Source organism: Pelodiscus sinensis, chromosome 3 (assembly GCF_049634645.1).
Source record: "Pelodiscus sinensis isolate JC-2024 chromosome 3, ASM4963464v1, whole genome shotgun sequence".
In the NCBI taxonomy this organism is placed as follows: domain Eukaryota; kingdom Metazoa; phylum Chordata; order Testudines; family Trionychidae; genus Pelodiscus; species Pelodiscus sinensis.
The window spans coordinates 196,834,680-196,860,625 of record NC_134713.1 but is presented as its reverse complement, the minus strand read 5'-3'; the positions used below and the strand labels follow the sequence as shown (position 1 = coordinate 196,860,625).

Genomic DNA, 25,946 nt, shown 5'->3' with positions numbered 1-25,946 from the left:
AGCTGGGGTGCTGCCAGGTTGGTCCAGTAGTGCCCAGAGCGGCGCTGCAGGACCAATCGGCAGCGCCCCAGCTGCTCTGCCCCAGGGTCCAAAACAAAAGCCTGGTCTGCTGGGGGGGGGGAGCACACTAGCTGCGCCCCCCCCCCCCCAGCAGACCAGGGACACGGGGAGCAGAGCCGCAGCGGCAGCAGGGTGCCTCGCATCTGAGGCTTTGCTCTGGCAAAGTCTCAGAGGCGCGGGACCCCACCGCGGCTGCGGCTTCAGTCCCGGTGCCTGTGGTCTGCTGGGGACGGTCCCCAGCAGACCACAGGCACCGGGACTGAAGCCGCAGCCGCGGCGGTTCCCCGCGCTTCTGAGGCTTTGCTCTGGCAAAGCCTCAGAAGCGCGGGAACCCGCCCGGTGCCCCTGGTCTGCTGGAGACGGTCTCCAGCAGACCAGGGGCACCGGAGCAGCTTACGAACGGGGCTCTCTCACCCCGGAGCTCGCAGGTAGCAATCCGCCACCTCGACCTCCGGGGCGAGAAAGCCCCGTTCGTAAATGCGGATCCAACATAAGTCGGATCCGCGTAAGTCGGGGACTGCCTGTACTTGTTAGCACTCGAGACATTTTGGCATCATTGTGGATACTTCTCTGAAAACATCTGTTCAATGAGCAATGGCAGTCAATAAAGCTAACAGAATATCAGGAAAGGGATCTATGTTAAGACAAAAAATATCATGCCACCATGGTACATGCCCATACCGTAAGCAATTCTGGTTGCTCCATCTCAAAAAATTAGAACAAGGAAAGGGACACAAATAGACAACAAAAATCATTGGGGGTTGGAACAGCTTCCATATGAGGCAAGATTAAAAAGAATGGACTATTCAGCATGGAAAAGTGGTGACTCGGGGTGAGGGGACATATGACAAGGCTTATAAAATCATGAATGGCATAGAGAAAGTTAAGAAGAAACAGTTATTTAACTCCTTCCCTAACACAAGAACCAAGGGTCTGTCAATGAAATTTACAGGCAACCGATTTCAAACAAATAAAAGGAAGACTTTATATATCACACAGTCAGCTTGTAGTACTTGTTCTCAAGGGATGGTGAAAAAGCCAATATAATAACGGAGTTCAAAAGAGTAGATAAGCTCATGAAGGATAGGTTGATCAATTGCTATTAGCCAAAATGGTCAGGGATGCAACTCCTCACTCTGAGTATCCTAAGCTATGACTTTCAAAAGCTAGGGATGGATGAAGGGCTCGATCATGTGATAACTGTTTTGTTTATTCCATCTGAAGCATCTGGTATTTGCCACTGTTAAAAGAAAGGATGCTGGGCTAGGTGGATCATTGGTCTGACCTAGTATGGCTGTTTTATGTTGATTTAATTACAATAATTTACAGAAAATAATGAAGAAATATTGGGAAAGAGCTGTACAAAGAACTGAATCTTAAAATATTATTTCAATGTTCATGCATATCAATCAGCAGAAAAAGCAAAACACCAGTGATCCAGCGACTACTGTGACTTTGCTACTTTAAAAATATATCAGAAGAGAAAAAAATCGAAGTGTTCTCACATTCAGAATGGAATTCAAACAATCACATTTTCAGCTACCCATGAATCAGAGAGCAGATACATCAAAGTAAGAAATGACTTACTGTTTAGCATCATCGTCTGCATCATCATCATCTTCTAAATGTGCCACATGTCCCCTAAGGAAATAAACAAGGTAGCATGGCTGAGTACTCTTCATTAAGATGACTCTAGCTCCTATGAAAGATTTCTGGTATGCAATACCTCAAGGGCTACTTTCAATACAGAATGTTATGTTGCTGTTCTACATTTTTATTTTCTTTTTCGTTATTCTTTAAAGCACACATTCAGCCCAGAAAAATGAAACCTTTCCCATATCATCTTGACAAACAGACGCAAATGAGCATTAGTAGGTTGTAACATGCAAGAAACCAATGTAAAAAAATACTTCAAAACACAAAAGAGAAAAATAAAAAATTACCGCTGATGCAGTTCTTCTTCAACTGACTTTAGAAGACTCCTTCAAAATTAAGAATACAATCAGTAATTTAACAAAACTGAATAAAGCACTCAGAAAATAAGTACAAAAGTTCTCAATTTAAAATAAATTACTCTAGTTCATTCTATTAAGACATACAGAATTTTTTTTAACATAAGAACGGCCATACTGGGTCAGATCAAAGGTCCATCTAGCCCAGTATCCTGTCTTCTGACAGCAGCCAATACCAGATGCCCCAGAGGGAGGGAACACAACAGATAATCCTCACGTGATCCCTCCCTTGTCACCCATTTCCAGACAAACAGAGGCCAGGGACACCATTTCTACCCATCCTGGCTAATAGCCATTGATGGACCTAACCTCCATGAAGAATGTTTTGTTGAAGAATGATTTAATTGTTTCCATATAGTTACTGGTACTATTAAACAGGTGCTTATCTCCACTTATTGGGGTACTCCTAATGAGTGTACCTGGCCTTCGCCTCTCTGCTATTTCGGCTTATTTCAATATTTACCTGTTTAAACTGAAACCAAAAGACCCAAGATTAAATAGCACATTATCATAAAAACTAGAAGTGACAAGAAAATGAAACGATCATTGTCAGGCAATCAGTAGGCCAGTTTTACTACCTTAAAATTCACACCTTTCACAGTACTGGCTTTCTCCCTCAAAATAAAGATTTCAATATGCTAAAAAAATACAGCTTCTAAGCCAATCTATGAAACTGGTTGTCATGAAACATTTGCATGGATACAGGCAATCAGAGGACAGCAGGGTTTGGTGTTTTTTTTTTTTTTTTAAGAAAAAATGTCATTATTATTCCCTATTGTAAAATAAAACCAACAGCGTGAAGGAAATGCAATGCATTCACTTTAATCGAAATATTTATATAGCTTATTACAAAGCTGCATGTCAAGAGTTTGACTTGTGTAGACTGCCACTTAAAATAAAAAAGCACCAAAAGCACTTAACTTGGGGGGGGGGGGGGCAGGAAGGGGAAGAGATGAGCAGAGGACGACTTACATTCACTGTGTGAAGTGAAATTTCTGGCTAATCACATTAAAACTGACTGTGTAAAGTTTAACCTCTAAGGACCTTAATGACAAAACAGTAACCACTAAATTTTATACAGCTGTGTAAATATTTTAAGTTCTTTTGTCTTTTTTTAAAAACAAACAAAATCACAAATATGTAAGTACATCTCCGTAACTGGCCAGAGAGGCAGTATCTTGCCATAAGGGAAAGTTTGCCTCTAAACTAAAATGGCTGGTACATTCTAGAAGAGACTGGGAGGGGAGGGGGAGTAACAGTCTCAGTATCTTGAGAGCACACCTTAGTATGCTGAGAATGGTTCTAACTCTCTCAGGTAATGCAATCGTTTGTAAAAGTCAATAGTAGTTTAAAAATTGCACTAAAGTAAACAAACACAGGTTTAACATGTTTTGCAGCATAAATACAAAATTGCATTTTACTACATTATCCGCTATTTTAAATTTAAACAATGAAATAAAGTCTCAATTTAGTTTAAGAAAACAAGGACATGCCCCCTTTTACTCACTTATTTGCACCCAAGAAGCAGCCACTCTGGGGACCATGGCCGTATTCTAGCTGTAGATCCTATAAATGCAATAGAAAGATCTTTAAGACAAAAAGACAAGTTAAAAAACACAATCTTGCCTCATTCTCTTTGCTGTATCCAAGCCACACAACTAATTCTGTCCTACTGCGATTGGTCCACTCAACCTGGGTCCCTTCCATGCCCCAACTCTGCCCCGGCTTACATCTCCTCAAATCCCTCCTTAAACTACACTACCTTGATAGAGCCATTCAACTATTGTTCCCTTCTTAGGGAAACACTGACCTAGAGAAGCCTTTTCACTGATCACTCAAAGAAAAACACGAAAACTTGTGGAACTAGCAAATGGTGTGTTAACCTTCAATTAGTCACTCTCCTTTTTACTGAACCCATTCAGTCCCTGCATACATTCTAACGGTGAATACTTCATATTGTGAGCTCCTCAGGACAGCGAACCTATGACGTCTGTAGTATACAGGTGCTGATACCTACATAAATAACATAGGAACTACTGCAAATATTTTGGCTGCTTTGGTTTTGCAGGCAACAAATATTTTAAGGGAAATCATTACACAGACATTTATTTTACATGCAAGTGTTTTTATACGAAATACAAAATATTACATTAACGGAATAGTAAAGCTGCAACATAGTAAAGTTACAAAGTGCTAGGTACATAAGAACAACCATACTGGGTCAGACCAAAGGTCCATCTACCCCAGTGTCCTGTCTGCCAACAGTCCAGATGCCCCCAAGGGAGTGAACACAATAAGTAATTATCACCTGTCATCATTTCCAGCATCTGACAGAGGCTAGGGACACCATTCCTACCCATCCTGGCTAACAGCCATTGATGGACCTAACCAGCATTAATTTAACAGGGTTCAAAAAACCAAGATAAAGTCCTACTCTTCAAAACATCCTATTGCAAGGAGTTCCACAGGTTGACTGTGCACTGCATGAAGAAAAACTTCCTCTTGTTTGTTTTAAACCTGCTACCTATTAATTTCATTTGGTGACCCCTAGTTCTTATGTTATGGGAACAAGTAAATAACTTTTCCCTGTTCACTTTTTTCACACCAGTCATGATTTTATAGACCTCTATCCTATTCCCCCTTTTCTAAGCTGAAAAGTCCAAGTCTTACTAATCTCTCTTCATATAGGATCCATTCCAAACCCTTAATTTTTGTTGCCCTTAAGATAACATTATGACTAAGCACGAGACAGACACTCTACTCTCAACATTTTGGAGCTTATGTACCATTAGTGGGAACAAGCACAGTTCACCTTACTAGCACACCCCAAGAAGAGATCATTAAAGCTATGGGACGTTTGTCTTTCCTCAGCGAGGTCAGGATTGGAGATATATGTACACAGACGCCTTCTCCTAAACACCTTAATTTCATCTACACATGGAAAGGAGTGATGTTTTAGACACCACTTAGCAGCTGACACAGAACAGACCTCTCTCAAGTATACCCCTTCCCAGAAATATCTAGTCCATCACAGAAACATATCGAGGTAACACAGAGATAACAACACTAGTGGAGATAGATGAGAAGGAACAAATTAAAGCTTGAGCCTGTCTCTCTCCCATATGAAGTGCATCCTGACAAAGAAGAAAGTGTCACTTACTGTACGTGTGGCTCTTGACGTGTGATTCAGCTGTGTATTCCACTTGCGTGCATGCCCAGTGCATTGGAGCCAGAGAATTTGCTTAAAAGTATCCATAGGAGGTGGCGTTTGTGCTTCAAGGCCACAGCCCCTCCCCTGGCAGTACTGCCTCAACCCATTTCAGGGCTTTCGCACCAAATGGTCAGACACTAGAGGGGATGGAGGGTGGATCGTGGAATACATATCTACATTCTCTCTTGAAGAGCCACAGTTACAGCAAGTAATTTCCTCTTCTTTGACAAGATGCAGCCATTCCATTGAGATGAGGCGCAAGTAGTACTCACTACTTAAAGACTCTTAAGTCCACCTCCCCCCAGGGTACATCTCCTTCGGGTGCTGTGGAAATGGCCTAATAACTTGCAAATATAGATATTGACAATTGGGTGGTAGCCCAGCACAAGTCCAATCGTGAGATGTCACTTAACATCACTGACTAGTGTGCGCTCTCCGAGAATGAGCTCGCGCCCGATGAGGCGGGGCAGCCACAGGTATTTTCAGATGCTGTCTCAATACAGGACGTTATCCACGTAGAGATCGTCTGTGAGACTGTCTGCATACGTCCAGAAAAGACATAGCACAAAAGGATTGAGTCCTGTCCAGGTAGAAGACCAGACATCTAACATGTGAAGGTGCTGTACCTCAAGGGATGGATGCAACTTAGGAAAAGACCCAGGTAAATATACCAGCTGGTTCAAATGTGTGGCCCTGTCACTTGGTCTTTGGCACACTGCATGAAAAGAGGCTCTGCCAAAGCCAGCCACTCATCTGCTTTCCTGCAGATGTCACTGCCACTGGGAACGCGTTTTGACAGGAGAGAGGAAAGGGAAAAGATCCCAACGGAGCCACTCAGACTGTGTTACAGTCTCACAACTGCACCAGTTCCCACACCAGCAGACGGCAACAAAGGATTCCTTTTAAGCATCTTGCAAAAGCAGCAAGGAGTCCTGTGGCACCTTATAGACTAACTGAAGTGTAGGAGCATAAGCTTTCGTGGGCAAAGACCCACTTCGTCAGATGCATGTAGTGGAAATATCCAGAGGCAGGTATAAATATGCAGGCCAGAATCAGGCTGGAGATGACAAGGTGGATCCAACCAAGGAGGATGAGGCCCACTTCTAGTAGCTGATCTGGAGGTGTGAATTCCAAGAGAGGAGAAGCTGCTTTTGTAGTTAACAAGCCATTCACAGTCTTTGTTTAATCCAGAGTTGATTGTGTCAAACTTGAAGATGAACTTGTAGCTCAGCAGTTTCTCTTTGAAGTCTGGTCCTGAAGTTTTTTTGCTGCAGGATGGCTACCTTTAGATCTGCAATTGTGTGTCCAGGGACACTGAAGTGTTCCCCTACAGGTTTTTGTATGTTGCCATTCCTAATATCTGATTTGTGTCCATTGATTCTTTTACGTAGGGACTGTCCAGTCTGGCCGATGTATATAGCAGTGGGGCATTGTTGGCACGTGATGGCATATATTACGTTAGTAGATGTGCAGGAGAATGAACCAGTGACGGTATGGCTGATCTGGTTAGGTCCTGTGATGGTGTTGCTAGTGTATATATGTGGGCAGAGTTGGCACCGAGGTTTGTTGCAAGGATTGGTTCCTGAGTTAGAGAACCAATCAGGACTGCCTGGCTGGGCCTGCCTCACAGCAGACTGCTCCTCCCCAGCCAGGCCTGCCACATCCAGCAAGGCTGGAGCTTCCCCACTCCTCTCGCCCATAGTGTGGCTGGCCCACCCAGGCTGGAACAGCCCCCTGCCTGCAGCGTGATGGGTGTGTTCTGGCCCAGACAAGCCACCAGTTAACCGCTTACCCAGTAAGGCTGATGCTTAGTGGGTAACCGGTTAACCCTTTACATTCCTAATTCCAATCCTGCTCTAAAGACAGAATTATTAATTTGCTCATGGGTTGTTCTCGGGCACTCAACTCTATAATCCAAATGTTAATTTTCACAACGCGCCTGTGGGAGGATTGGCTGTTATAAAGCAGGGGCCCTGCGAAAATGAAGTATGTGATTGAATAATTAATGCCTAGGCACAAGGAAGATGAATTAAGGTTGCACAGGCCATCTTTATTATGGTATTTACCAGGGCTTGACAAACAGCAGCGAAAACTACTCGCCAGCCCCATAATGCGCATGCGCAAGAGCCGCTGAGAATGAACGGGGCACGCGGCTGAAATCTACTCGCCATGGGCGAGTAGATTGTCTAGTTGTATAGATTGTATAGTTTGTCGAGCCCTGGTATTTACTAACTTCTGTGTGCTTGACTTTGTAACCTTACTCATGTTCTTTTAACATGACTGTGAATGCGTAATTTGAGAAAAGCAAATTAAACAGGACCAAATTCCATCATGTCACACCATACCCACACCTGATGGTTAAAGCTGAAATATTTAGATCCACCGCACAAGGCCTCTGCCACTTGAACTGACAGAGTAACTGATTGCAATAGAAGGCTGGCATTCTTTCTGTATTTAAATGTCTCAGAGGGGTAGCCATGTTAGTCTGTAACTTTAAAAACAACAAGTAGTCCAGTAGCACTCACCACAAAACACACAACCATATTAGATCTGCTCATCTGAGGAAGCAGATTTTACCCGTGAAAGCCCTGGCTGGATTGCAAAAGAGAAATGAGGTAACACCTCTCCTTTAGGCCTTATCCAGTTATTCAGACTGGAAGAAATTCTTCACCTTAAGTGTAAAGCATTTTTATTATAAATGCCAAAAGCATAAGACACAAATTCTTATAAAAATGGAAAGCAAAGATCCTATGCTAGCCAGAGCTAAACTGTCTGTCTGCTTTAATTTAGACATTGTATAACACATGACAGGATATATTCTGCAGGAATGACAGAAAAGTTAATAAGAGAAAATAAGTAAACCTCTACAAAATGTAAAAGCTCCTTCATCTGTCAGCAACAGTTAAAAGCCCTGCAATTATTATTTTTATGAACAATGACATCTGTCAGTGTTACTTATGCTTATTTTAAAAGGACAAAGCTTTGTTTTTATCCAGTTTACTACCATGCTGTCTGCTCGCATTACTAAGTTCCTCACTTCCTGTTCTAAACTGCTGTACAGTGGTTCCTGTTTGCGTTTGGAAAATGACTATTTCATCCAAAAGTGGCTGCACTTCATTGCTGGTTAAAGTAATTCCTTATGTATGCTAAAATCAACCAGTGGAGAGTAAGAAAGTTTGCAGAGATTGAGATTTGGATAAAGACTTTACCCTTATCTCCATCCAAACGCTTTGAGTTTATTATTGAGTTCACATCTGATGAACAAATACAGGCAAATAGACATGTGTGCATATAAACATACATATGGCACACTATCTATATTTATCCTGTCATTTAACACACACAAGGTAGCAATATCAGTGCCTGGATCATGGATTCAGTATTTTAAACCCGTGATGTTCAACACGCTAGCCACATGTCGCTATTTGGCCAGCTGAGTGTGGCTAGCTGGCTTGAACAATGTGGCTATTTGGCCGGTTGAGTGTAGCTAGTTTGCTATAGTGGCTACGGCTTCAAAACTGGTTGGATACCACGGTTTTAAATATACTGCCAGAAAAAGTTAGCTCTCTCAAAATCTAACGCCCTTTTCCCCGAGACAGAAAAATTCCAAAATTTCCACAAAAGGAAAAAAGTCATACCAAAAATGATGTTGCTATTAAACTATGGGAAAGAATATTAATTTAAAATCCCTTGGATTCATTCCCACCTTCCTATTTATTTCCTTTGGATCTTAATAACAATGTTTATATTTATGTTTCCACTGAGAACAATTTCAAGAATCTCTCCTCCGAAGTCACTTTTGCATTGTGGCGATTCTAGGGAGAAGAGGCTTGTTGACTTACAGTGAAAGAAAAGTAGTGGGGGAAAGGACAAGATGGCGTAAACGAGGAGGGAGAAAAAAGGGAATAATAGGTAAGCAATGGAAAAAATCCATCAGCAAACTTTCTCTCTAAACAATTTGCCCCCTTCAGTCCTCTGAAAGCCCATTGGTTGCATTCCCCTGTATTTAATATTTAAGTATTTAGTTTACAAATACAGTAACAACTTAAATGATTCATTAACTTCGTAATAAACATATCCTGGACTACAACATTCCTTGGCACTGGTCTCAAATTATTTGTTATAAATAGTCTGACCTTTGGCAACAGTTTATTTAGTCCAGAACACATTTACCAAATGTGAAGAAAGAAGAAACCGATATAAATTAGGCCAAGCATATGAGACCATTTGCAAAATGCAAAATAGCATAGAGTTTGACTGAAATTTAAATCTCTTCTTGAGTTCCTGACTACAGAGTTTATGGTGTTCATTTTGGAATTCATAATCTCATTTGACCTACCTGGTTAAGTACTGGTTCATTTATCAGTTTACAGTTTATGTTTAGACATGTGAAAAACAAACAAAACACACACTCCTACCAGTTCAATTTATTGAAACAAAATATAATGTAAAAAAACGTAATGTTTCTCCAATGCAACCCCTTCCCCAAAAACAAAAAAACAAGCCTGCAGATTTATTGTCACAAGATGGCTACTATCTATTTTTAACAGCTACACTGAAATAGGATATGTACTCTCATGCCTAATGCTGGTGAGGAATTTTCTGAAAAAAGAACGGTTACTTACCTGTAACTGTTGTTCTTTGAGATGTGTTGCTCATGTCCATTCGAATTGGCTGTGTGCACTGCGTCTTCCGAAGCGTTTTCCCTAGCAGTACCCTTAGCACCGGCAGGGCGCCCCCTGGAGTGGCACCGCCATGGTGGGGCATAAGTACCCCTGGCGGCGCTGCCCTACCTCAGTTCCTTCTTGCCGGATGCTCCAACGAAGGGGAGATGGGGGGGAGTCGAATGGACATGAGCAACACATCTTGAAGAACAACAGTTACAGGTAAGTAACCGTTCTTTTCTTCTTCGAGTGGTTGCTCATGTCCACTCGAATTAGGTGACTTCCAAGCCAACCCCACTTCAAGGAGGAGGGGTCGGCGCACTCAGAAAGAGAAGTCCACGAATGTCGAACAATCCAAATAAATTTATTCAACCAAGTGAACACAGAAAACTGTAGCAAGTACAATGTGACACAGATAAACAAACGTATTTACAATACAGAGCTGAGGACTGAAGAGCCCACCCCTGTGTCGTCCTCCCTGGCCGGCTGGAATGTGCTGTAACCCGGGGCGGGACCTTCCCGGCCAAGGCATAACACTCCCTGATACACCCCGCGACCCAATTGGACAACCTCTGGGTCAATATGGGGAGCCTTTTCATCCTGTCAGTGTCAGCAATAAACAATTGTGTGGACTTGCGAAAGGGTTTAGTCCTATCAATATAAAAAGCTAGCGCACGTCTAGCATCCAGGGAATGAAGCACTTGCTCCTTAGGGGAGGAGTGAGGCTTTGGAAAGAAAACCGGGAGGTACATTTCTTGGGACAAATGGAACGGTGACACCCCCTTGGGGAGAAAGGCCGGGTGAGGGCGGAGCCTCACATTATTGTCAGAAAACATTAGGTAGAGCGGGTTTACAGTTAACGCCCTCAGCTCAGAGACCCTGCGAGCCAACGTAATGGCCACAATGAATGCAACCTTCATAGAGAGGTGCTTCAAAGAACACGTGGCCAGCGGCTCAAAGGGGGGCGATACAAGTCTAGACAACATGAGGCTGAGGTCCCAAGCGGGGAGAGGGGGTCTAACTGAGGGACACAACTTATCCAAACCCTTAAGGAATCTTTTGACCACAGGGTCAGAAAACAGAGAAACTCCTGCCGAACCAACATGGAAGGCGGAGAGTGGTGCCACATGGACTTTGATAGAGGAGGTAGAGAGGCCACTGGACCTAAGTTCAAAAAGGTAGTCCAGAATGGACAGGACAGGTGCACAGGACGGGTGCACCCCCCTTCTGGACGCCCAAGACAAGAAGCGCTGCCACTTGGCTGCGTACGACCGCTTGGTAGACGGTTTCCTACTACTTAGGAGCACCATCTGTACCTCCTGGGAGCATTCCCTTTCCGGTTGGGTCAGCTACGGATAAACCAGGCCTCTCTTGTGGAGAGAGCTGAGATTCAGATGAACCATGGTCCCCCCTGTCCCAAGGCTGGGTCAGGAGATCCTGAGCTGGCGGGAGTGTTATAGGCTCCTCGCTGAGCATGTCCACCAGTATAGGGAACCAGAATTGTCTGGGCCACTGAGGGGCTATCGGGATGACCGTGGACCTGAAGGTCTTGACCCTGGTAAGAACCCTGGGAATTAGGGGAAACAGAGGGAAAGCATAGAGGATGCCCGCTGGCCACGTCACGGTCATGGCATCCTCCCAGGAGTGTTCCTCCAGCCCCAAAAGGGAGCAGTAACTCTGACACTTGGTATTGCGTGCTGAGGCAAGCAGGTCTAGTAGGGGACAGCCCCATTTGCGGAAGATCTGACGAAGAGCCGAGTCCTTGAGAGACCACTCGTGGGCTCCGAAGGACCTGCTCAGAGCATCAGCCAGCAAGTTTTTGCACCCCGGCAGGTACTCTGCTTGCAAAACTATGTCGTGCTCTACGCACAGGTCCCAGAGGCACAGGGCCTCGCGGCAGAGGGGAGGCGACTGGGCTCCCCCCTGCCTGTTGAGGTAAAAGACAGCCACCATGTTCTCCAGGCGGACCAGGACAGAACGGCGAGAGAGCTTCGACAGGAAGGTCTCTCATGCTCTCCTGACTGCCCTGAGCTCCCGGACATTTATGTACAGAGCCCGCTCTGCAGGGGACCAGAGACCTTGGGTCCTGTGACACCCCAGGTGTGCTCCCCAACCCAGGTCTGAGGCATCTGTGACCAGTGTAAGCGAGGGGGGAGGTACGGTGAAGGGGACCCCGCTGAACACCACCGCCTCCTGAGTCCACCATTGTAAGGAGGCTAGCACCTCCGGAGGCATGGTGAGAATCGTGTCCCAGAGACCTCTGGACTGGCTGAATGCCTTTGCCAACCAGGTCTGCAGAGGCCTGAGCCTCATTCGAGCATGGTGTACCACATACGTACACGCCACCATGCGACCCAGCAACCTTGAGCAGACCCGAGAGGTCATGATAGGGAACCGAGTTAATTCAGAGACCAGCTCCACTATGGACAGGTAACTGGTTCTGGGGAGAAGTGCTCTCACCACTCTGGCATCCAGGAGGGCACCTACGAATTCGAGGTGCTGAGAGGGAGTCAACGATGACTTTTCTTCGTTTAGCATGAGTCCCAGCCTTACAAAGAGGCCCTTGTTCGTAGGAATGACCACGGATTAGCCAGTCGTCCAGGTATGGAAACATGTGTACCCCTTTTTTGCGGAGGAACGCCACTACAACTGCCATACATTTTGTAAAGACTCTTGGTGCTGTTGAAAGGCCAGACGGGAGCACTAAATTTAAAGTGGCACAGGAAACCAATAAAATGGAGAAACCTCCTGTGGCTGGGTCTTATCGCCTTATGGAAGTAAGCATCCTTGAGATCGAGAGTTGCGTACCAGTCTCCTAACTGTAGAACCGGAATGACAGAAGCCAGGGTTACCATTCTGAACTTGGATTTCACGACCGCCTTGTTGAGGTCCCTGAGATCTAAGATGGGACGGACCCTGCCCTTGGGTTTCGGGACAATGAAATATCGGGAGTAAAACCCCTTGCCCTCCAGATGTAAAGGGACCCTCTCCACAGCTCCCTTTTGGAGGAACGCCAACACCTCCTGGCGGAGCGTGCCTTCCTAAGAAGTGTCTCTGAAAAGGGATGGGGTGGGTGGGTTGGAAGGGGGCAAGCCCAGAAAAGGGATGGTATAGCCACTCCTGACTATTCTTAGGACCCAGGTGTTGGTCGTGATTTCTGCCCAGGCCTGAGCAAACCGGGATAACCTGGCCCCAAACGGGGGGCCAGAGTGGGAGGCTCGTGTGCGACTCTCTAGCAGCCCATCAAAATTGGTGCTTGTGTTGCTGGGAGGGACCTTGACCGACCCCACGGGGGTTGTCCCCTCTCTGGCAACATCAACGACTCTTTGTGGACGAGGGGCCTGCAGCCGCCCCCGCACCACCACTGGGAGCACGAGGATGGCGTCTCCAGTAATCCCCACGGGGGATCTGGGACTGCGGTCTCCCCTGCTGTCTGTAGGGCAGCTGACGATGCTGAGGGGCCGGCATGTGAATCCCCAAGGACCGAAGGGTAGACCTCGTGTCCTTAAGTGTATGGAGCCTGGAGTCCATGTGCTCCAACAACAAAACTTTCCCATCAAACGGCAGGTCTTGAATCGTAGTTTGGACGTCCAGAGGTATTCCAGACACCTGCAGCCAGGCACCATGGTGCATAACCACACCTGATGCTATGGTGCGGGCTGCAGAGTCGAGAGCGTCCAGGGAAGCCTGGAGGGCCGTGCGGGCGATGGTTTTGCCCTCAGAGGTCATGGCTGCAAACTCCTGATGGGCCTCGGCAGGCAGCTTGTCCTTAAACTTATCCACAGCCTGCCAGGTATTAAAAGCATAATGACTCAGCATCGCTTGCTGATTAGCAATGCGGAGTTGCACCCCACCGGTGGCATACACCTTACAGCCCATCAGATCAAGACGCTTGGGCTCCCTAGCTTTCGGGGACGGCCCCAGCTGGGGAAGCTTCTCCCTTTGGGCCGCAGCCTAAACGACCAAGGACCCTGGGACAGGTTGGGAGTACAGGTGTTCATGCCCCACCTGGGGAACGTAGTAGCGCCTATCGACTTCTTTTAAGGTAGGGGTCAGGGTCGCCGGTGTTTACCACAGGGCATTGGTAATTTTGGCCAGTCTCATTAAGTGGCAACGCCAAACAGGCGGGCGCATCGTCCGAAAGGATGTCAATCATGGGGTCTGTGTCCTCCACTACTGGCTCCACAGGGACACCCAGATTGGAGGCCAAACGCCTAAGCAGATCCTGATGCACTTAGGCATCCATAGTAGGCAGTGCCGGTGCGGGATCCGCCAAGGCTTCATCAGGAGACGATGATGACGACGACTCCTGGATTGGTGCCGGGTCCAGCGTAGGAACCGGTTGAGACGCCGGTTGGGTAGGCGGTACCACTTGCAGAAGCGGCTCCGGTACCAAGGCCTGTGGCTCAGTCGCGGCATCCGAAGCAAGCGACCTCTGGGAAGAAGGAGGGGGTCGCGACAGCGACGCTGATGGTTGCGTTCGGTGACCCGAGGCTCCTGACACCACAGAGGAGGGCACAGGCCCCTGCCACTGGTGTTAAGCCCATGGCGTCCAGAAGGGCCACTGCGGTTGGGGCAGCCAAGTCTGCTGCATCCGCGAACGATCATGTCGGTGCCGGGAACGGGATCTATGAGCCAAGGAAGCTCCCGAGTACTCCAACCTGAACAATGCCACATCAGAATCTGACAAGTAGTCAGACTCCAGCCAGGGAGGCGCAGATGACGAATGTCTTGTCACCGATGGAGGGGCAAACCTGGCCATGGACTCGGGTTTGCCCACGTGCGCCCGATGAGGGTGTGCCAGCACCAGGAAAACCGGTCCCTGTGCCGGGAGTGGAGCCAGTTGCGGTACCGGGAGAACCAGTCCCGGTGCTGGTTGCGGTGTCGACATGGAGCATGGCTGCGTTGCCGAAGCCGGTACCGGTTGCGAGACGAACCCCGAAGAAGCCAACGTCACCGTCGATGGCGGTACCGGCAAGGTCCACAGGGTCGATGCCAGTGCCTGCGATGGTGCCAAAACGTTCATCAGTGCTGAAGAGGCAGATGCTGAATGGCCCGGTGCCGACAACTGGAACAGCACCCCTGGAAAACTGCTCAGTGCCGGCGTTGATGATGATGATGCCGTAGACATTGCCAAAAGGCCAGAGTGGTACGGCACCAGTGCAGCCAATACGGGGTCTGGGAGAGGTCCCAGCACCGAGGAAGGTCGAGCCCAGTTGGGTGCCAGATGAAGCCTGGCGGCCTGCGGCGAGATCGCCACCAATGAGGAGGCAAGCGGTACTAGTCCCACAGGGGATGGTCCCGCTGCATAAGCGGCCGGAGCCATCTGGTCATGCCAGTGCGTAGGCGAAGCCAGAGCCAACATGGCCTCCGGCGTAGGCGACCTCGACACTTCTGCCTCAACCGACGATGGAGGGGAGGTAGTGAGACTAATGAGGTCCTGTGCCGCTTCAAAGGTGTCCGGCGTGGAAGGGCGATGCAAGGGTAGTTGCCCTGGACTGGACAGCCGTCCCGCTCGGTCACGCCGCACCATGGAGGATGAGGACGTGTGCACGGGTGACTCGGCACCGTGGTGTAGGCTCGAGTTGGATTTCTGGCTCGAAGACCTACCACGAGACGTTCTTGACCTCTTCGGTGTCGGAGAGTGAGACAGGTGCCGGGCCCTCGACGCCGACGCCCAGCCTTGGGATGGAGCATCTCGCATGGACGCCGGTGCACTGCGCATCACAGAGTGCCCAGCCGGCCGGCTGTAAAGCCGCCTCCATGAGGAGAAGTTTTAGACGAGAGTCTCTCTCCCTCTGAGTGGGCGGTATAAAAGACTTGCAGATCTTCAGGCATCTGTAAGATGGCCCTCACCCAAACACTTCAGACAACTGTCGAGAGGGTCTCCTTTGGGTATGAACTTTGCGGAGACAGCGCACGCCTTAAAGCCTTACGGCCCTGGCATTCCTCACCCCCGAAGGGGGAGAAGGAAAAAACAAGGAGAGACACTATCTAATTAATTGAACTATTTAGAACTATCTACAATGCCACGAGAAATGGGAACCATTAACTGATCTGAGAGAGACACACGCTCCAACGACCGTCATGGGTGGTAAGAAGGAACTGAGATGGGGCAGCGCCAGTAGGGGGTACTTATGCCACACCATGGCGGCGCCACTCTAGGGGGCGCCCTGCCGGTGCTACAGGTACCACTAGGGAAAACGCTCCGGAAGACGCGGTGCACACGGTGCCCACACCCAATTCGAATGGACACGAGCTACCACTCGAAGAAGAAATGATTTTTCAACTGAAAATGCAGTGCTCACAAAATGAAAAATTTCCCTTGGACTGTCAACATTTTTCAGTTGAGGAAACTGAAAAAAAGGTTTCATTGTGGGTTGGTTTGACCTTGTCATGGATAGGTGGTGTGCTGCCCAGGGGTTAAACTCAGGTAGCTAGTAAGGGTATTGGCAGGGAGCCAGAAGAACCAATGGGGATACTGCGCTGAAATATGAATTGTATAAGACACCTTGCCTGTTTTTGTGTGGGAGAGTTAAACCAGGAGTTGAGAGACACAGAATGATTTAAACCCCGACAGGACTACCATGCTGCCAAGGAATTCGGGACATGGAAGTGGACTGAACAAAGAAGGGATCATGAGTAAATAAAGGGAAAAAGTGAATCTAGTCACAATCAGGGTATTTTTCTTTATTTTGTGGTTTGCTTTGAACTAGGGTTGCCAGGTGTCCGGTATTGAACTGGGCAGTCCAGTATTTTCGCCTCTTGTCCGGTAAAAAAATTCAGAAAATACCAGACACCTAAAATGACCGGTATTTTCTGATTTTTTTCCCAGCCAGGAGGAGAAAAACCTGGGTGCCTTCTGGGTTCACAGGGGAGCTGTCCGGCCCGGCGCAGGGAGGCAAGATGGCGGACGGCCACCTGCAGCCTGTTAGCGCCAAAAAGCCTGAAAAGCATTTCTTAAAGGGGCCATGCTGTGTTGTTGTTTTTTTCTTAACTCTCGTGGTCCTTTTTTTTTGGTTCAGTATTTTTTCAGAAACCATCTGGCAACTCTCGTTTGAACTGCTCTGTGTGAATCTATGCTTCCCCTCTCCCATTCACCATCTCGTCTCTTGTTTTCCAAGCTCTCCTGTGGTAAAAGAGCTTGGAGTACCTCTGAGGGAGAATTCAAGTGTCCCTTCTCCCCTTCCCCCTCTGACCCCCATTTTTAGGGATAAATCACCTGATGGGGGCAGCTATCCTCCTAAAGTCAGTGAATCTGTGACTCTGGGGATTGTTTTTTTGTAAGCAGAGCCTGTAGAGGCAAGGGATTTTTTTTAAGGTCTCTTGCGGGCCCCCACCTTCTGCACTCAAAGTGCCAGAGTGGGGATTAGCTCTGACAGACCTAAATCAAAATATTTCCAGTTGCTGAAGTGACCCTGCGCTAAAAAATAGTGGAGTGTAGAGGGTCTAATTTCTGCTCTCTCTCTCTCCTATGGGGCAGATTCCCTGGTTGGACTGGATGACATCTCCCACTGATTCCATGCAGTCTCATCCCAGACAAATGGTGTGATGAATTATGCAACTCATATGGCAACAGCTACATCATGAGAGATGTAGTTCAGTCCCCAGGGTAAAATAGAGGCATCAATCCTCAACTACAAGTTCCATGAGGCAATGTACCACCAAAGGGAACTGCAGTTTAATACTAAACTCACTTTCAATGAAACTTTTAGGGACAGTTCACCACATTAAAATGAAATATTTTTATTTAGAAATATCATCATGTTTTATTTAGAACAAAATGCCTGGCAAAAGGATTTTTTTTTAATTTCCAAACTGAAATTTTTCCGATCACTTTCCTGCATGAACAAAATTGACATTTCAACTCTTTGTACCAATGTGGGTAACAGCAGTGGGGAACATCGGTTTAATAGATAATAGAAGGCAGCTTTTGCCAGAGGCTTGATAGGAGATTTGTTGAGAGCATTCAGAATGAAATTAAGGTTCTATTCTGCTAACTGGTTCTGACTGGGAGTTGATAGCAGTTAGCAGCTTGGAAAAAGCCAAGTGATGTGAGGGTGCAGAATGAGGTTGTCAGATCATTTAGTCAGGATCTGAGAGTTGGTGTGTGACATTCAAGGGTGTCCTAACTCAGTCGTCTGATAAAACCCTCTAACAAAAACGCCAGAAAGGAGAGGTGGGCTTGCAGGGGGAGGGACACTTCCAGAAAGAAACAGCCAACTACTGCAATATGCTTGATTTGTACAGTCCTCCTTGGATGTAAGCAAAAAAAGTTGTTAAAAGACATTTCTGTGTGTTAAGGAGAAAATGTACATAGGACTGCCTCCAAAGCTGGAGATAGCTGCCAGTAGCTTAAGCATGCTAAGACATATCAGCAGATACAGTATGTGAAATGTTAACTGTAAAAAGCCAACATTTTGTTCCACATTTATTCTTCAGTGGACTCCCACTTTACAAATGAAAACAAAACTTGGGTTTAGTTGGCAGCACAGCATGGTCCCTCTAATACAGTCTGAAAAAATGAAATAGTACGCTCACTACTTTACACCTAACTAGCAACAGTCACCACAACAGACATAGGAGTCTCTGGCTATTGGATAACTCAGAAGCAGAAGAGAGTAAAGCATGCTGGGTTGATTTTTACACTGCATTGCTGAAGCAGAAAAGGGTTGGAAGAGCGAAAATGCACAGTATGAGAGAGTGTCAAATACCAAGAGAATCCTATTTCTAACCTTGCTCTTTGAATATTTGTGGTTTTGACAGTCTGCATGTTCATGTTTGTATTAATTCTATATTATAATTACGTTTTAGATAGTCAAACTAAAAATATACACATTTTCTAATCTTTCAGATCTATGTTTAAAGGAACTAACTACAAAATAGTAAGAAATATCTCCTAGATACATTGAGAATAATTAAAGACATTACAGTTAATGCCTAATACTGATCTACTTTATAAAATGAACAATTTAAATACAGATGTCAGATGGGTGAAATACTTTCAGAATGGACATTAAATACATATTTTTCCCTCTCTACTCCTTAGAAATATTCATACAACTTAATCCTTAGACCTGAAAAACTGTTCTACAGAGACAAAAACAACTGAACAAAACTAGCTTTGAAAAACAAAAATAAAGACACAAAACCAGCGTTGACAAAGAAAATCAGAAGGTGAAAAATACCAGGTTAGATCTTGCAGTGTAGTATATTTCTTCTGAACTGTCCAAAAAATCGTTACTGTTGGGCTGTTCATCAGACAGAGATTAAGAAATTTAGGTTATTTACTTTGAGATTGAAAACCAGGTATACAGAAAAAGAAACGTTCTTGCCAACACAATTTTGTTAATGCAAATGCAACATTAAACCATATTAAACAGCTTCTGACAAAACATGCATTTCATATTACAGTATAATTAATTAATTTAGTATAAAGTTGAAACATTACAGCAAAAAGCAAAAAAGGCTAAAGGTCTATCTTAATAAACTGGAATTCGTAATTTCCCCACTCCAGGATTTTTTGTCACCTGTTAGAATACTGGAGATTGTCACAAACTTCCATTCTCAATCTCTCTTCCTACAAGGCCTTTCATTAAAATGGGTCTTAGAATGAACAGGACTACTTTTGCAGCCAGTTAGTACTCTGACATCAATTGACCACAATGATCTAAATTTAATTATACAAAACTCCTTTCCTCAATCTTGGAAGTTGACACCTTCTCCACAATCCACTCATTCTCTAACAAGGAACCATTCTCTAGTTTCCAAGAATCAACCTTGATTTTCCATTCCACAGTATATTAATGAATCAGCCATTAAAGTCATTCATATTTAATGTAATAAAAGCAGATACCTGAAACTATTAGAACTACTTAGATGTAAATGTTTTTTCACAGATTACAGCTACATTTCTATGTAGTACAAAGTAACCTTATAAATATGTTTCACTTGTATGCAATTTTTTTCATCTACAGTCAGCCTGAACATGAACTCAAATACTTCTGTGGGATGTTATAGGAAAGCTGCTGCCATGCCCTCAGGAATAAGGTGCTGAAAATAATTGTAAAAGAAAAATATCTGAAGACGTCCTAAAATAAAGAAATCCCTTTATCTTTAGAGCAAATCACAGTCCTTCATGCTTCCTATTTCTAGGCAGGCAATTAATCAGTCTTTTTCCCTCCGCAGAAATATCCAAATAAACAATTGTTGTCTCCCTACCCTCACCCCCTATGAGCAGGGAGAAACACACAGGGGTTTGGGTATTTATTGCCTGTCTTTTTGGCAGAGTCAAAACAGCTCTAGCTCTCCCTTCTGGCAATGCCAGGGGAACCTTTTATGTTGGTTTTCAAATCAGCAAGATTAATCCTTTCTTGCAACCAGAGAGACGACTAAGATTCCAAAATGCAATACTCCTGTGTCCTTCAACTCAACTCCTCTCTTTCAAGAACATCTGTCAAAGAAACACTCTCTATGGCTGTCCCTTAAGTCCTAGAAGAAAGCTTTCCCCTCTGCTTGGAAGCTCCTGGTCTTTACTGCAGTGCAAGAAAAAACACTGTTGTCCTGTCAAACTGCCCAGCTGGAGGACAGAGACATTCACACCATCACAGGAGTTTTAAAATCAAAATGTACTATCTGAAAAGGGCTGCCTTTTTTCCTCATTAATTCTAAGTTCCACTGTCTTTGTTAAAATCTATTTTGTGATTGTCATGCCACATATTCAAGAACTTCTCAAAGGCCAAAAAACACCACAAAATTTGGAAAATATTTAAATATATGTAGAACGCAAGATTGTGCTAATCATATTTTCAACAATACATATTAGAGTGATGCAGACTACAGTAAGTAGGAGTAAGAGTACTGACACTGTACTTTGACTCCAGTGATACTCACTCAACATGTATTTTTCTTGCCCGTTTTAGAATTGCTGACCCTCTGTTTTTCCCATATGTTTAATTATAGGAATAATGCTATAATCAGCATAGCAATGAGTAATGCGATTATGCAGCTGCACAAATGAGTGCATAATTCCTCTGAAGTTGCTGAATAAATTCTTGCTTGTGTTAGATAAGCTGCTACTCTATCCTATTGGGATACCACAGGCTACCGTCCACCTGCCCGACCCAGCTGCTGTGGAAGAGAGTGTACACACACCAACTCACAACCCTCAAGCTAGCTGGCTCTTTACCAGAGGAAAAGATGAAGGGAAAGGAGGAATTCTGGTTCCTATGCCAAAGGAGGAGTGAAGTTCCAAGCCTGCTCCCTTCCCAAAGGGGAGCTGTCTGTGGATAAAATTGCGCAAGGAGAGAAAGAAAGGACCATACAACAAGTGAAACTTCTCTCATGTACAGGACTTAAAACGTGAGGCACAAAACCATGCAACATGTTACTCACAAACTCATGATGTGGCTCTGTCTCCTTCCTTAATGGAGGATTGAACTTTATTTGACCAACTATTGAGGGAAAAAATAAAGTCAAGATCTGATTCACTTAAAGAAAGGATTCAGTTTTAGTAGCAGTTGCCCACTAACTAAGAATAATTCAGTTTTTTACATATATGAAGGGTTGCCAGGAGTCTGGTATTGGCCCGGACAGTCCGGTATTTGCGGTCTTGGTCTGGTAAAAAAAACCAGAAAATACTGGACATGTAAAATGTCCAGTATTTTCTATTTTTCTCGGATGGAAGGCTGCTTGTGACATTCCCCCTCCGCCATGTCTGGCACAGGGAGCGTGGGGATTTAAAGGCATAGTGCCTTTCTTTTTCACAACAGCTTTGATCCCCCTCCTTTTTTTTCCCCCCACCATATTCGGTATTTTTTTGTTAAGTATCTGGCAACCCTACATATATGATACTTCCATTGATCCGTATTTCTGGAGTACGCATGCCTGCAATGTCATGAGCTCAGAGCCCTCCAGAAAGCAGCTAGTTCTACGGAATACACATCCTTGCGCTTGTTCAGAGCTATGTGAGGGATTGTCCTTAGTTCCTCACCATGCACTTATTAGAAGGATCACAAAGGATTCAGAAGAAGCATGGCACAGGAACATAATTCTGCAAGGCAACTTACTCATAAATTTAGTTAAAGGTGAGTAAGTCTTTTTGGTGAATTGCTTCTCCAGCTCCATACAGTAAAACTCCCTGAAGAAGGGTCGAGGAGTACTAATTACATTTTCTAACACTGCTCTTCTAAGAGAGACACTGGCCATTTTACCAAAAGTTAGGAGAAGACGAGTAATGCAATTCTCAAGAGCTTCAGAGGGGAAGCCAAGTTAGTCTGTAACAACTTAAAAAACAATGAATAGTCTAGTAGCAACTTAAAGACTAATAAAACTAGACTAGATGGTATCATGAGCTTTCATGGGCATAACCCACTTCTTCAGATGACTAGAATATTAAGCGTCCAGATCCAAGAATAAAAAAGGGAGGAGGAGAGTGGGGGAAGGAGGAAAAAAAGGAGAAAAAAAAGATAGTGTTCAAGTAGTTAAAAGAGGCTGATAAGAACAATTAGCACCCCCATTGGTTGGTTAAGTCATTAGGATGTGGAAGGTAACATAGGATCTGAAGAGAGAGTCAATGTAGGCAGATAATCCTGTTGTAATTGTGCCAATGCTTGAGATGATGGGTCATCCAGGATTTCCAGGTTTATGTATCTTGGGTAGCAGGTAGAAAACTCCTGGTCAGGGGACTCCTACATGCCTCAGGATCTCTCATTCCTGATACTTTCAACTCACCTAGAAACACTGTCAACCTATTGAACCACACTCTTAGCCCAGCAGAGGAATCTGTCCTATCTTGAGGATTCTCCTTCTGCTCCATTAACCCTACGAATATGATTCAGGTCTGTGGAGATCTGGAAGCCTATTTTCTCCTCAGACCCTATATCACCAGTACTCCTAGCTATCTTCGAAACACCTCCGACTTCCTGAGGAAACTACAAAACATCAGCAATCTTCCTGAAAATACCACCCTGGCCACCGTGGATGTAGAAGCTCTTTACACCAACATTCCACATGAAGACGGATTACAGGCCATCAAGAACACCATCCCCGATGACACCACTGCATACCTGGCTACAGAGCTCTGCGACTGTCCTCACCCACAACTACTTCTGATTTGGAGACAATTTGTAGCTTCAAGTCAGCAGCATAGCCGTGGGCACCCGCATGGTGCCACAATATGCCCATGTCTTTATGGCAGACCTTGAACCATGTTTCCTCAGCTCTCAACCCCTAGTACCCTCACTCTACACTGATGCCATCTTCATCCTATGGACCCACGGGAAAGAGACCCTTGAAGAATTTCACTGGGATTTCAACAACTTCCACTCCACCATCAACCTCAGCCTGGATCAATTCACACGAGAGATCCACTTCCTTGACACTACAGTACAATTAAACGATGGACAAATTTCCACCACCCTATACAAGAAATCTACCGACCGCTACACTTACCTTCATGTCTCTAGCTTTCATCCCAAACACATTTCTCAATCTCTTGTATATAGCCACACCCTAAGATACAACCAGATTTGCTTCAATCCCACAGAGACAAACACCTACAGGATCTATATAGAACATTCTTAAAACTGAAATACCCACCCAGAGAAGTGAAAAAACAGATCCACAGAGTCAGAAGAGTTCCCAGACATGAACTACTTCAAAACAGGCCAAAAAGAGAAAACAACAGAATTCCACTTGTCATCACCTATAGTCCACAACTTAAACCCCTCCAATGCATTATCAACAATCTACAACCTATCCTGGAAAATGACCCCTCACTCTCACAGGCTTTGGGGGAAAAGCCAAACCTCACCTACAGACAACCCCCTAACCTCAAACAAATTCTTTCCAGTAATCACACAACACACCTCCATCATAATCACCCAGGAACCCACCCCTGCAATCAGCCCCAGTGCCAACACTGCCCACACATCTACACAAGCAATTTCAAAACTGGACCCACCAACATCAGCCACTACCTCAAGGTCTCATTTAACTGCACATCTACTAATGTGATCTATGCCATCAAATGACAGCAATACCCCTCTGCCATGTATATTGGCCAAACTGGGCAGTCTCTAGCGGAAAGAATTAATGGACACAAATTAGATATCCAAAAAGGCAATACACAAAAACCTACCTGGACACTCATTAATGGATCTCCAAGTCACCATTTTGTTTATGGCCAATTCCACAAGCCAAATACACAGGGATGGGTTGGCACTTAAGAATTAACCTTGTAAATGAAGTTGTCAGAATGGAATGGAACAGAGATATTGGCTGGCTCGCACAATACCTTCCAAATCCAACCAACCAAACAATGGAGGTGCTAATTGTTCACATCAGCCTCTGGTAACTACTTGAACAATCTATTCACTGTGTTTTTTCTCCTTTTTTTCCCCTCCTCCTTCCCTTATTTATTTTTGGAACTGAACTTTTAATACTCCAGTCATCTGAAGAAGTGGGTTGTGCCCACAACAACTCATGATACCATCTACATGTTTTGCTAGTCTTTAAGGTGCTACTAGACTGTTGTTTAAGTTTTTTTTTTTACAATTTTCAAGAACTCAAAGTTACCATTAATTTCTAAATCCCAAGAGAAAAAACCCAAAATTAAAACTGTATTTTTTTTTAGAAGGGGAGGGGGCCTGCCTTCTGATTTAACCCTTAGTCAGACTTTCCCTCCACCAATTTGTGTGTGAGCATTTCAGTTTGAAAATAAAACTGATGATACTAAACCAGTAGTTGAACAGGAGATGTGTGTGTTATTAGCTGCAGTTTCTTTACTGCAAGGTTTAAGGGGGCTTTCATTCACTCCAACTTCAAATGAAAAAATTTCTGAGTGACTGGCCCAAAAGCTTACTGCCAATAGTATTCACATTAAGAAACCACAGAGTTTGGGTTGTGATCTCAGGCAGAGGATTGGCAAGCAGGGCCTGGGAAGGGATATGGGTGCAGGACAGGATTCTGATCCGGAGGAGGAATTTATGAGGGGGTGCAGGATCTGGGAAGAAGCTGTGACCAGGAGCAGGTGTGCAGGAGGAGTTGTGGAGGGTTTGGGTTGTGACCTGGGGCAAGGAGATGCGGGGGACAAGGGGGTGAGGTGCCAGGTGTAGGATCTGACTAGGAGGCACTTCCTGTTGCTGGCTTATCCTCAGACAGGCTCCGGGCCTGCCATGGCACCACACACAGTAGCTGTTGCTGGACCCAGCATGTGTCCCTGCAGGGCGCACCCCTAAAGCATAGCCCTGGAAGCTCCCATTGCCTAGTTTCCAGCTAATGGGAGCTGCAAGAAATGGCTGGAGTTGGGGGCATAGCATGGTGCCCCCCTCCCATGGAGCACATAATGCAGACACTCACACGGCCCCAGCAGAAATGTAAAATCCCATTTAATTGGGTAACTGGTTAAATATGATGTTTAATCGGTTTACTAATTAAAGGGAGAAAGGCAGGTGGGCTGCAAGGCTGGAGCAGCCCCCTGCCCGCAGTGGGCAGGGAGCTTCTCCAGCCCCCACCAGTTAACCCTTCACATCTCAACGTCCCTGCATCTGGCCATTTTGAGCACCGTGTGGAGGTGCGGCAAAGACTGAGCCTGCCTGAGGGTCCCGCTGGGCTGCAGGACATTGGTGCCCAGAGCATCTTGGCAGGCCGGATCGGTTGACGGGCCAGATGAGGCCCACAGGATGTATTTTGCCCATCCCTGGATGAAGGTAAAAGCTAATTTCATGTTGTTGTAAGTTTTAATGTTCTGAATTTAAGAAAGCATATACATACGTACAGTTTATTTCCGAGCGTGTTTTTTCTTCTCTCACATTTCGACTTGTTGAATGAATTCTATGAGGCACAAGGGGCTAGAAAAGAAAACAAAAACATTACCACCAAAAAGTATACTGTCTATTTATTATAATGGCCTAGGAACCAATCTGGGGATATGGAAATTTCAAACTGCAGACTTACAGCTGTTTTTTTTAGTCCCTGAAAGTCTCTCAACAATGCCTT

At 45.3% G+C, this 25,946-nt stretch overlaps 1 protein-coding gene across 4 annotated transcripts in view; it reads right to left on the bottom strand.

Annotated features, from left to right (window-relative positions):
- MAP4K3 (mitogen-activated protein kinase kinase kinase kinase 3) overlaps positions 1-25,946 on the bottom strand; it is a 140,021-nt gene that overhangs the window by 57,620 nt on the left and 56,455 nt on the right. For 3 of the 4 annotated variants that reach the window (XR_012903069.1, XM_075925807.1, XM_075925809.1), the window contains 6 exons: positions 25,726-25,798; positions 21,342-21,400; positions 19,136-19,198; positions 3,580-3,638; positions 2,004-2,042; positions 1,648-1,701 (listed from right to left, as the gene is read on the bottom strand). Coding sequence is in view for 3 of the 4 variants with exons in the window: in XM_075925807.1 (XP_075781922.1) it covers positions 1,648-1,701; positions 2,004-2,042; positions 3,580-3,638; positions 19,136-19,198; positions 21,342-21,400; positions 25,726-25,798 (347 nt within the window). In the remaining variant the exon portion in view is untranslated. The remainder of the gene's footprint in view (positions 1-1,647; positions 1,702-2,003; positions 2,043-3,579; positions 3,639-19,135; positions 19,199-21,341; positions 21,401-25,725; positions 25,799-25,946) is intronic. The other variant, XM_075925808.1, reaches the window with a different exon arrangement.